The sequence below is a fragment of the Botryllus schlosseri genome, chromosome 5 (genome assembly GCF_051294905.1).
Source record: "Botryllus schlosseri isolate E-star chromosome 5, Bs_hap1, whole genome shotgun sequence".
NCBI lineage: Eukaryota > Metazoa > Chordata > Ascidiacea > Stolidobranchia > Styelidae > Botryllus > Botryllus schlosseri.
This window is the reverse complement of record NC_137240.1, coordinates 9158669-9171570: the sequence shown is the minus strand read 5'-3', so window position 1 is coordinate 9171570 and position 12902 is coordinate 9158669. Positions and strand designations below refer to the sequence as shown.

At 40.3% G+C, this 12902-nt stretch overlaps 1 protein-coding gene across 2 annotated transcripts in view; it reads right to left on the bottom strand.

Moving 5' to 3' along the window:
• Nucleotides 1-5951, bottom strand: part of LOC145438924 (uncharacterized) — a 32532-nt gene extending 26581 nt beyond the window's left edge. The window contains exons 1-6 of one of the 2 annotated variants that reach the window (XM_080316316.1): nucleotides 3664-5951; nucleotides 3141-3205; nucleotides 2902-2998; nucleotides 1685-1761; nucleotides 1293-1472; nucleotides 589-717 (exon numbers count right to left, since the gene is read on the bottom strand). In XM_080316316.1, the coding sequence (XP_080172442.1) occupies nucleotides 589-717; nucleotides 1293-1472; nucleotides 1685-1761; nucleotides 2902-2998; nucleotides 3141-3205; nucleotides 3664-4262 (1147 nt within the window). In that variant the 5' untranslated portion in view covers nucleotides 4263-5951. The remainder of the gene's footprint in view (nucleotides 1-588; nucleotides 718-1292; nucleotides 1473-1684; nucleotides 1762-2901; nucleotides 2999-3140; nucleotides 3206-3663) is intronic. The other variant, XM_080316317.1, reaches the window with a different exon arrangement.
• Nucleotides 5952-12902: the final 6951 nt, after the last annotated feature.

Genomic DNA, 12902 nt, shown 5'->3' with positions numbered 1-12902 from the left:
GAAATAACTCAAAGTTATCTGTCAATATTGCACCACAATTTGAATACACAGATTCCTGTACACTGGCTGTTGTTAGATTTCATCTGACACTTAATCAGCAAGTACTCCATTGATCCATTGAAGTACTCAAGAAGAAGTACCGATTTTCAAGACACGTCAAAACTTTTTCGAGTGGACATAAAAAATTAAGATTTCAAAATCACCGAATTGCTTGGTTTTAAAAATTAGATTTAAGTAGTTGTTCGAAGGCGGCTACTTTCAAAATTGCAGGGTGCGTTCTCACGGCTAACGCAAAATTAATAATATATTCAAAATATATTCAGTTATGGCGATACAGGGGTTATTTCCCCGAGTCCTTACGACAATTTCGCTTGTAAACGTGATGCAAACAAATTCCAAAACTACTTTCTACCTTACCAAATCGAGAGTCTAAAAAGTAGCCTACTTTTGCCTAACAAATTGTCAAGTGGAAGTGGGAGTAGTCAAGAAACAGGCAAAGCCTACATGAGTAGTCTACTCCAAAAAAGCTGATACAGTTTGCATCTTACGCGAGACGCGTCATTGGCCGATTCAACGCATAGAACTAACCATTCGTATTGTCGACAGCGCCCTGTAGGCTTGATATCGCGCAGCGAACGCCGTTTAAGGTTGCCAGTGTTGAATCTGCAAGTTTCCCTCCTGGACAGTTGTCCTCCCGGTGCGATTGCTCATGCTCCTCTGAAAGATATAGCATAATTTTACCTGCGATAATATCAGCCAAAAGCATCATCTCGATTTCGATTTGACAGCGATACCGCCGCGCACGAAAAAGACATACAAACACGATGGCAAATTGCTGTTTAAACAATAGCTGCAGGAATCTACGTCATTGGTTTATCGAGAAAATTCAAAGTGATGCTGGATATGAAATAGGAGTTACAGTACGAAAAACATGATCCGAACCCAAGTCGCAGGCATTGATTTCTTCGCAAGCATTTATTTGATCAAATATTTGTATTTGAAGACGCATTCTGCAATTTTCAAAAGTAGCCCAACTACAATCGACTGCGAAACGGTACGTTTAGTCTCGATCAAATCTGCTACTATTTAAAACTACGAATTAGTAATTTTCAGATCATCACTTTCTACTTCCACTTGAAGTAGTTTTGAGATATCTTGGAAAATGATACTTCTACTTGTTATCCAGTATAAATCATATATCAGTATAAAAACTTTGTACTTTGACCAACTATTATACAATAACAGACCCGACTTCAAAAATAGTAAATAAATTCCTTCCACAAAAATCTCACCCCCTAGTTTGCCGACTGACGATTTTAAAGTACTTTTCCTGAAGTCAAACTCAGACTGGAGAGACGGCTTATACGAGAGCAAGTCATAAAACGATCGATTCGAGACGTTTGACGTAGAGGAAGTCGGAGAATCGGTCAAGCGCGGAGATTTTATCTTTCCGGCGGAATATTTATCGTCAGCTGAAAGATGCAAATTGGTCACAACATCGTAGCGGCACCGTCATCTATAGACTGTAAAATGCGCCGAAAGTTACTCGCGTCGAAAAACGTGCTACGATACGGCATTAGCGCGCATGACAACACACACGATAATATTACCCGAGGCATGAATATGAAATGTAACCTACACATATTCTACATAAGACTGAAACGTTAAAACTTCCGGATCTCACCTTTGGCATCGCTCTTATCTGTCGACTGAGTATGCTCTGGAGATGGAAGGCTGCTATCGTCGTCATTTTTCGAATATCTGTAACATACCAGGTTGCTGTGAATAAGCGATATTCCGACCCATTGCCACAAAATCAGTTTGCTGTTACGTAGTAAGTAACTTACGAAATTGTTTGATCAGCGACATTACGCATTGGCAAATTATTGTAGGGAAAAATATTACGAAAACAAGCACACATTTTAAAAACTTTACCGAAACATTAACATACAATGAATCTATCGAACGCCTCCGTGATTTCGCTTTTTTTCACCGACACAATGTCACCGTTGAATACAAAAAGCAACAAGGCACAACATTATTTTGTGGTAGAATGAAGCCACCGCAAATCAACAAGCTAGGATTACAGTCAGCTGTAAATTGAAGGATGTTGAGCAAATCATTTTGTGCATAGCGACTGTCCACGTAAAGTGAGAATACAGGAGCATTAGATCTGTGTACTTTGAATTACTCAGATAGACATTCTTTGGTATACTGCAGGTGCTCGCATATAAGAGGCGTCATTAAATGCACAACAACCAGTGGTTCTTCAAGGGGGCAATATCGCCTCCCTGGAGAAGATTTTGAGAGACAGGGGGCAAAAATAACGAATGGGTCGGTTGTGGGAAGAAAATGTCAGAACATTCGGTCAATTTTTTTACTAGAAAAGCGACTCAATGCTTGACTCATTATTACATAGGAAAGGCGAAAAGAAAGTTTGGGAAGGACTGACTTGGTTACTTATGGGAGTTAGTAGGCTAGGCCTATGTATGAGACACAACATTCTTGAGCTTACGGTATATCAAAACATATATCTTACTTATCCTGCACTATACAATTGAATACCATACATATTGAAATAAACCCGAATGGGTGACGTCATATTTGGTGATACAAGTGTTGACAATGTTGATATACAATGCTCTTTCCAATTCTCTACTAGTTGTTGACGATTACCTCTGATGAGTATCAGCCGAAATTATTCGGGTTTACTCAATTGCATATTGAAGTTATGTACCTCCGAGAGTCTATTCCTGGACTCCAGATTTAAGATTCATTCATTTCCGATAAATCAAGTGATGTGGGTAAATAGAACCTTATATGGCACAAAAATAACAATGATAGCCTACATTATCTTGTCATTCCCAGATTTTAGCTTGGGTCAGAATTTTATTCACAGACCTTGAGGAGTTCTTCGAATGTAAACGCTTCCTAGCAATAGATTTTGCCTGCTTGTCATCTGAAGCACCGCCATCTCTCCTTAGTTTCCTCCTTCCAACTGCAAAAATGAAACATGTCTCATTTATCTAGGCCAAAGGGTTTCATACTAAATACTATGCTGCACCAGTACGAAATTTTAAGAACTTCAATCAACTTTCGAATTCCTCAAACTCAACTACGAATTTAAGCCATTCAATAACCTTTGTTCTTCTCTTTCTTTGGTCCTTTTTTCTCCGCGTGATGACTCGAATTATTGCCCATCGTTCTAAAACACAGCACCAGTAATGAATTAGGTTGATAGCAATGAGATATTATTGATTGGACTAGTAAATTATTGGTATGCCTTTCAAAACAAGTATTTAGTAGGAATATAGGTTATTTTAAAATCATTTCATTTAATACGAGCACACGAAAACAGCAGCATCTGACTGTAAAGTGTAAAAGCAGCTGTCTGCTTCACAAAACGCGATTAAAATGACAGATTCCATCATATTCAGCGGGGCTTGACAACCCTCTATTATCACCTTTATTTTTTACCCCGTTTCCTGTCAGATTGAAAGGGAAAAACGAGCTGAAGAGACAGGCTAAGTTTAGGGCTAAACAAAGACAGTTTTGCCTCATCAGTCATTCAAAGAGTATGCTAAAAATACACAATTGTTGACCATGCGCATTGCTCAACGCACATGTAAAATTCAGGTTTTACAGACGATCAATTTCACTTACTTGGCTGTAAGGTAGCGTCTCCGCCTGGTAAGTGAATGTCGTAATAAATCCGATTTAGCGAATGTAAACGCAAATAATGGTCTAACGGAATCTCTTTCCTTTATCTCAACGCAAAGCTCATCACCATCTCCATTTATCAATGAAACATCATTCAGGTGCCGGCTCAATTCATCAGAAAGGATATTATTAGAATGATTTGAATTGTGAGAAAACTTTCGCGTCAAACTGGAATCCCGCACAACCTTTTCCTTGGTGACACTTTCACCTTTACATGTATCAGATGTTTTTTCACATGTATCTTCCCCCTCGTCACTTTGGTCGAATATCTGATCTGCTAGGCAGTCTTCCAAGTCTTTCACAACATCATTAAGTGCCTTTAAGCTTGTGTCCAGTTCATAAATTTCCTTCTCGTCGAAAACTTCATCGTTTTTATCGTCACGGTCTGTGGAATTTGATTGGTTGCGTATTGATTTTGTCTTCAGCCTTCTTTTATTAGAGAGAGAGCTAGCGTCGCTGCCGTTTTTATTTAACGGACCCTTAAAAGTGAGCGAATCATCTCTCTCCGTCATCTCGTTACGTAATGAATTATTCAAAGACATCCACCAAGCGACAGGAACACACGTAACAGAAGACCTTTTTATTTCCCAGGGACACGACACCAGCGTCAGGCATTTTGGGACATTCTTCGAAAGATTTCAGCAACACGGCACAGGCTTATGACATCGTCGGACAAACAGCAATATAAAATAACTATACAAAAAGTCCTGGAAGGTTATACACGTACGATGCTTAATCCTTTGAAATTGTCTTGGTTTATGCATAATTGATGTTACTCGAATCAGATTGTAAATATGCGATATGTAAAGAGATATGCTATAAGGAAAAGGCTTCGTTTCTAAACCATGGTAGCCTAAATGAGCAACGGCTCATGAGAATTTGGCGTCAAAGAATGGTAAGTTGTGATTTTACCAGGGCTATAATGACTCGAGTCACGATTTCCTGATGACTCGACTTAACTTGAGTCACTTTCTTAAAATACAGAAATGACTCGACTCGAGTCAATCGGTGTATTGACTCGACTTGGACTCGAGTCATTTCACATGACTCGAACCAAGTCATATGACTCGTGACTGAGGTGGCCAAGACCGATATTTGATTGTAATTTCGAAGAATAGTAAAGTAACCACCCCATCGGGATTTCGTCTATCGGTACTGGCACTTGAAAATGCGACCAGAAACTGCTAAAAAAGAGGAAAATTAGTATATTATTAATTCGAACCATTTGATATCACCAAACAGAGTTATAAAAAGTGGGTTTAACAAGACTTTAACTGGAAACTGAGCAGTCAACACAATGACTTGGACTCGGACTCGAGTCATAATACCATGGCTCGGACTCGACCCTCTGCTCGATAACTTGGACTCGGACTTGACTCGGTGGTGAATTGAAAATGATTCGAATTGACTCGAGTCAAAAGTATTAAAGTGAGATTGACTTGTGACTCGAAGCCTTGCGACTTGGTTACAACCCTGGAGCTTAAGCCCTGTGGTATTGATTCAAAATTTTAGTATTTGAAAGACGAATACATCTACTTGTATTATTTCATGTGCACCAGTGAAATGTTAAATAGCTGTTTTTTCAATCAAAATCACTATGCACACAATGGGTGGTTGACAATATCAAATATAAGCTAAATAATCGGCATGAGGCCACAATAACAAAAATACATTCTTGCAATTTACATATTATTCAGCATACAGCCTGAAATTTTAACATAGGATCGGCAGAACTACCATAGTAAGATACTAACAAGAACAGTGGCTTACTGCAACAAGATATATACCAAATGATGATACAAAAACAATTTGTACCGGTTCTATTTATCACACCCTGATACTGCTAGGCATACTACTATAATTGCTCAGAAGAAAGCTCTTTCCATCTGACAGATATTTATGCATGAGTATGAGCAATACAGCATCTAGAAGGCTGATAGAAATCTTAATGCCCCAGGCTATTATCTTACGTTAATCAGGTATCAACGCAAGCTAGAGGGTGATTGATCAAATCACAACGGACATTGCATGATGCTATATAAGCAGGGTAAGCACCATGACAATGAATATGAATTTATGTCAACATACAATATACAATACATCCACATAACCGATGACACTTATTGCATCCATGCCTGGTCAAAATAATTTTACTGATGTTTTTTCTGCAAACTTTAGTTGGAAATCCTCATTTAATCACACAAAATGGTGTTTTCAAAGTGTAACAACCTGTCGACCTTGACTACAATCCGGGAAATAAAACACAGTCATCTTGCATGATTAAATTACTACTAATATAAGGCCTATGATTGTTGTGTAAACAAACTGTAGTCACAGAGCAAACAGACACCCAAGTTCATATATGAATGAATTTTACTCAATCGTCACTTCATTATTGATTTGGAACATTTAGAATATAGAATTTCAGATGCGCCTTCTGTAACCCACTTGCAGAAACTGAATAGATACTATGAATATCAAATTCTATTGGCCAAGAGCCCATAATTAGATCGATGTTCAAACAAAATTTATTGTAATTCCTTCCATATCAAAGGCAACAGAATTCGGTAAAATACTAGGTAGTACATCAAGGCGTCGAAATTTTTTCCTGTCGAAGTGAACCAACATCAAGGAAAGGACAACACAAGACAATGTGACTTGACTTCAATTCAAGAACTAAACCAAGTTCGAGACCCAGATTGACTTTGGAAATGATGAGAACTGAAACACAGACTTCTGCCTAGCAGGTCAGGATTGATGCCAATTGCAAAGTACAGTTCGTGGACGTGATTTTTGTGTCATAGGTCGATTTATCATTAGTTTCCGAATAAATTAACGTATCTTCATCAAATACACTTGATTCTATGGTACTGGTTGGTACCAATAATGGATTTGTTCATCAACTTGGCAGAGCAGCAAACGAGTAAGGTATAATATGGGGATTTACGGCAAGTTCGAGAATCACGAAATAGTTTCATCGCAAAGATATACTTCATTGCTTGCGATGTTGCGATGGCAATGGCTCCAGCTTCCAGAATCACGCGAATTCCGACAAGCAGCGATTGAAGTCGTTTGTTAGAAAACAAGAACCTTCGCCATTCTAGCTGGAAATCATAAACAAAACCATTTAAATTACACCTTACGTATGCCATCTGGTGTCGGTATGGGAATAAAAATAAGACGGGCTGGGCAAAATCGAGTACCTGAGTGATTCGATTCTGAAGCACGTATTACTATAGACAGGGCCGTAACAGCACTTCGTCAGCCCCCCCCCCCAAAAAAAACGTTGGCCTTGGGCCCCCCATGGGGTGCTGAACCTAACTTCTGGGGGGCTTCGCCCCCCAAACCCCCCTTTGGCTATCCGCTTTTTGACGCTATTTGACATCGCCATTGGGTGTCCGTTTGGTGAGACAGCTTTTCCCGCCTAGACGCGCGTAGCGCGAAAAATTTTAGTAATTCAAGAATGTAATCGGGCAATATCATCGGGAATTACATATATATTGCGATCGATTTTGATCCTCTCTCTGCTCACGTAATCAGATTTACCGGTAGAGCTGAGCGAGGTCTGTTTTAAAACGTAGGACCGCCCAATAATAATTAGACATCTTCGGGCGTATAGCCGTTGGCAGGAACGAAACAGCACTTCGTCAGCGTTGCCCCCCCCCCCACAAAAACTTGGGTTTTGGGTTCTCATAGGGTGATAAACCGACCCCTCATCACAGTGTTCGCTTTTGCCACGAAATTAGCGGCACTGTTTAGTGAGCCAGCTCGAAGCGCGAAAATTTTCGATAATTCATGATACAATCGGCCAAACATCGGGAATTTCATATATATATACTGCTATCAATATCTTGTCCTCTCTGCTCACGTTATCAGATTTACCGGAAACTGTAGCGCCCGTAAATAATAATTAAACATCTTCGGGCGGGCGGACCCGTTGGTATGACTTCGTTACATGATTTTATTTCGTGACCTGCTGTCTGCTATATCAAAAATATAGGATCGCTCAAACGTACTAAACTAAAAGACGCACACGATTTTAAATTGGTATTTCTTCACTAGCATATATTTTTTTCCTGCTGGATGGTATTTGTCTTCTGAGGTTCAGATTGCCAAGACAGGAACATATGGCGCCAGTCATTTAGGCGCCTATGGACAATTAAACCTAATATTTTGTATATATAACGAAGTTTTCGGTCTGCGTAAGGGCAGTCCGTTTCGGCCAAGCTTTTCGCACTGCCGATCGTTCTGGCACACTTCTTGGAGTCGCATGTAATAAGTCCTAAATCGTTATATATCTTGGTACGTAGGGGCGTGTTAATGGCCAACGCCGATATGTCCATTTCTAGAAACCTTGCGTGTTTTTTCTTGGGGGAAGAGTACCAAATAATCAAGATATTTGGCAACTTTAAATCGCGCCCGGCGCGAAAAATTTTGGAAAAAATTGCATAAATTTTCAATTATGTTAATCAATTTTCAATTAATTTATGCTAATTCACGAAATAATTTGGGGCCCCCTTCGAGCTCGCCCCCCCCCCAATTGGGGGGTTTGGGGTGCGGCAGTTACGGTGCTGACTATAGATAACCCCCCGGTTTACCTTAGTTATCTATAGTATTAATACGCTTCGAGTCGAGTATTCGAGTATCACTCATTATGACGTCACAACATAATGTACCATGTCAAAGTTCAAATATGACCTTTTATGCTAGTTGGTACCATCTGTTCATGACATCGCATTGTGTCTTATCGCATTGCACATTGTGTGTGACTTGTTCAGATCAAAAATATAACCCAACCATGTTATGTTATGTTATGCCACCAGAAAGAACATAATGCCTGTCTTCCGGCACATTGAAGATACTTCGGTATTTTTTCGACCATTCAGATTTCATTGCACTTCTTGACAATGTTGTGGGATAATCATGACTGTGTTATTTCAAGTAACGTTTGTAGCTTTGTACTATGTGTCTTGTATGCTGCGACACGGTCAATCAATGATTCAAGGCTTCCTCAATGGAAAATGGTATCAAAACTATAATTCGCGGAGTAAATTAACTTTCAGTTCCGAGGGGGGTATGATTTCAGTACTCGAATAAATCTTCTTTTACTACTCGACTCGAATCATTAAAATTATTTCTCAATTCAGATTCGAGTACTCAAATCATTGTGCCCAGCCCTACCAGTAAGTGAGGAACTCCTGGTTGTTGTTTAGTGTTCAGTTCATGTTCAACTGTCCATGGTGTTTCGACTTCAGTGGTCAATTAGTCAATATTCCACGTCAGGCCGATATTCTCTGTATGATTCCTGAGCAATGATTTCACCATAGTATCCTATATGGTGTAGACACAAGCAAATTCCACAGCTCAGTGGAATTGCATGGTCTACGTCACACTTTCCATTTGGCTAAAGGCAATTTGACGGTAATTTTTGAACGGCTTGCCGAGCACCAAATTTGATAAAACGGGTATCAATCGAAAGCTGCCGCTGTACTGATTACGAAAATATATATTTTATTTCGCTAATGACCCTGGAAACCCCACAATCAGCCTCCAACTTTTCATTATTACGGAGAGTGGCATCATATAGGCCTACTTCGTTCGCATGCACGGGCGACGGACGGCCGAAGGGCCATGACGCATGCGTTGTACATGTCGGCCGTGTTTTCGTGACCAGGCGTAATCCGACCGTGACTTGGCCGAACTAGGTGGGCGACGCGTTCACGATGATGTTTTTGGCTTACTTACTCAGTAATAATTTCACCACATCACAAGATTGTGATAACAGAGACGACTGGTAGCGATCATTCAATCAAACAACCCGCTTTGACCTAGAACACGTAGGCCTAAATCAGGGGCGTGCAACTTCTCCAGTCGGCGGGTCGGATATAGGAAAATTAAATACTTGGCGGGCCGGATTGCTGAATCGATACATTAGTCGCCCATTTATCCACATATAGAAGGAATAAATCGTATTTAATGAATGTATTTTAACGACAGCAATGTAACTTCAAAGCTATTTCTCGCCAATAATGACGAAGACTATGTGCATTTGAGAACAGCATTGTCATACAGGCACCACCATGTCTGATTCCCTCTGATCAATCAACACACTGTGCAATCCTTAATTAAGATTTCAAGGCGTTCGATAAGCCTGGTACCCCAAATTTACCAAGATATCAATTCATTAGGATTTAGTAGGTGACGAGATAGCGAGGTTGTTCAACTGTGTGGCCTATTTTATCTCGATATTGAATTCATGCGGCCCGCGGTCTCTATGAAATTTTAAAGTGGCCCGTGACCCATTTCGAGTTGGCGACCCTTGGCATAACCGGTGCCTTACAAAAGCCGAGAAGTGTGCCGTGATACAAGTCGACGGTTACGGAATCAAAAATAAGAAATATCGGCCTAGTGTAAATGACTATTGTAGTCGACAAACACCATGATTACCACACATGACATTAGGGTTGAGTGCATCGTAAATACCAATAATGCAAGTCTTCTCGCCTCGACCAACTTACGCGTAGGCAGGCACCACACTCGCTCGCTGCGCATACATGTCTATAATGACATACAGTCACTAAGATTCGACGTATGTAAGCAAGTAGTGGGGAATCTCGGAGGACTGGGGCCGTGGGCCACATTACGATGTAAGACGAAAAACTGTCCGCGAGCCGGACTACAAAATCCCTTCGCGGGCCGTATGTTGCCCGCCCCTGGCCTAAATTAAACATGTAAAACGGTCATGAACTCATGATAAACCACTTAATTATAACTAACAGAAGATGAAATAAGATATAAAAAAGATGAAAATTAGGTAGCATATCTTAGTATGTGGGTTAGGGTATGATGGGATGGGATGACATGGGATATCGTGGTGGTCCGATAATTTCGAGCGCAACCTGTTACGAAAATATAAATTTAATCCGCTCGTGGCCCTGGAACCCCCACAATCAGCTTCGAATTTTTCATTGTTATGGAGATTGGCATTGCGACGCAACAATGCTGTCTGGCTCTTTTGCCCTTGAGCTACTCTCTCGTTTCGCCAGACAGCAATGTTGCGTCCCAATGCCAATCTCCATAACAATGAAAAAATCGAGGCTGATTGCGGAAGTTCCAGGGCCAAGAGCGGAATAAAATTTGTATTTTCGTAATCAGTGCATATAGTCAGCTTTCGATTGATACCCATTTTACCAAATTCAATGCTCGGCAAGCCGGTCAAAAATGACCGTAAAATTGCCTGTAGCCAAATGGAAATAGTGACGTGAATCAATTTCACTGAGGCGTGAGATTTGCTTGTGTCGACACCGCGAGAGTGAACGGCTCACTGCATTTGCGTTACGTCAAACTTTCTATTTGACCAAAGGTAACTTTACAGGCATTTTTGACCGACTTGCCGAGCGCAAAATTCGATAAAACGGGTATCAATGGAAAGCTGCTGCTGTACTGATTACGAAAATATAAATTTTATTCTGCTCAAGGTCCTGGAACCCCCCAGAATCAGCCTAGCAATTTGCATCATGATCGAGTTTTGGCATTGTGACGCAACAATTCTGTCTGGCAAAACGAGAGTGAAGCTGAGAAGAAAGATCCAGACATTTCTGTTGCGTCACTATGACAAAACTAAAAAACAATGAACATTTCTAGGCTGATTTTAGGAGTTCCAGGGCCATGAACAGAATGAAATTTATATTTTCGAGATCAGTACACCAACAGCTTCCCATTGATACCCGTTTTATCGAATTTTGCGCTCGCCAAGCCGGTCAAAAATGGCCGTAAAGTTACCTTTGGTCAAATGGAAGGTATGACGTAACCCAAATGCAGTGAGCCCTTCACTCTCGCTGTGTCTACAACACCATATAGGACACTACGGTGGCATAGTGACGCAACAATGCTGTCCGACGAAACGAGAGCGTAGCCCAGGAGCAAATGAGTGGCTGGCAGACATGCCACTCCTGGGTTTTTCCACCCTAATCTGGGTTTGTTGAGCATCACCTGGGTTTCTGGGTTTTTGTCCCTGAAATCTGGGTTTTTTCAACATCATGTTCGTCCGGTCAGTTCACCCTCCAAAATTATGTATTAGATTAGTAACATCACTATATCGTAAAATAGACACACTTCAGTTCGTCACTGTCAATGGATTCCGCTGTTATTGCAACAACGTGACTAAAATGAGAGGTCTCAGCGCGATACGATGGAGCTTTATCGAATAGTAACTCACAGGTCGAAAAAAGTTATGTTCATAGGGCAACTCATTGGAAAAGTTGTCTCACAATTTAAACCGATTTGTGACTTAAATGCAAATTGCTAGTATCACTCTAACAAATTCGTCGCGTATCGACAAATAACCAAGATAAATTACATGTAACTTTATGGTACGCAAATGCACATGGGTAGACAAGGTGATGATCCGACAAATATATCATATTATTATCTGGTTCTATTTAGTTCCAATAGGGACACTCGGAGAGAGAGAGAGAGAGACAGTTGGACACCCCCAACAAGCTAGTCAGAGGCTACGTTGGTTATCAGCACATTCGGATATACCTTGAATTTCATGATTTGGCAGTTATTTTTTGATTAAACATGGGTCTGCATGTGTTATTATTCTAGATAAAAGTGAGTGTCCCGGAGTTAATCAATTGACAGCTATATACTTTCAATCTGGTCAGGTCACTGGAAATTTACGATAACCACCCTCGGAAATAGTTAATGGATGGCATTCTTACGAACTTTCTGAGCGCAGTGATACAATTATTGCACTCGAGACAAAAAAATATTTTTGTGCGAATTTCAGTGTTAACCGATCAAAATGTATAGTATGAACTGTTGATAATTCATTATCAATGGCTCCTAAGACTGTATGAATATAATTGATGACTGTCAGGTCGCAGTTTCATAGCTATTTATATAAATTTGAGTGAAATATAGGATCTGGGTTTTTCTGGGTTTCGCCTCAACATCTGGGTTTTTCCAAAATATCCTATAGTGCAGTGGTCGGGAACCTATGGCTCGCGAGCCATATATGGCTCTTTTGGGTATAAGATATGGCTCTTTGCCAAATATATATTTTTTACTGAATTGACCAATATTGCAGCAACTTGTTAGTAATTTTTCATCACGAACAGAATAATTATTCTTGTGAGCGTATAAACATGTATTTGAGGGGTAAAGACAGTACCGTC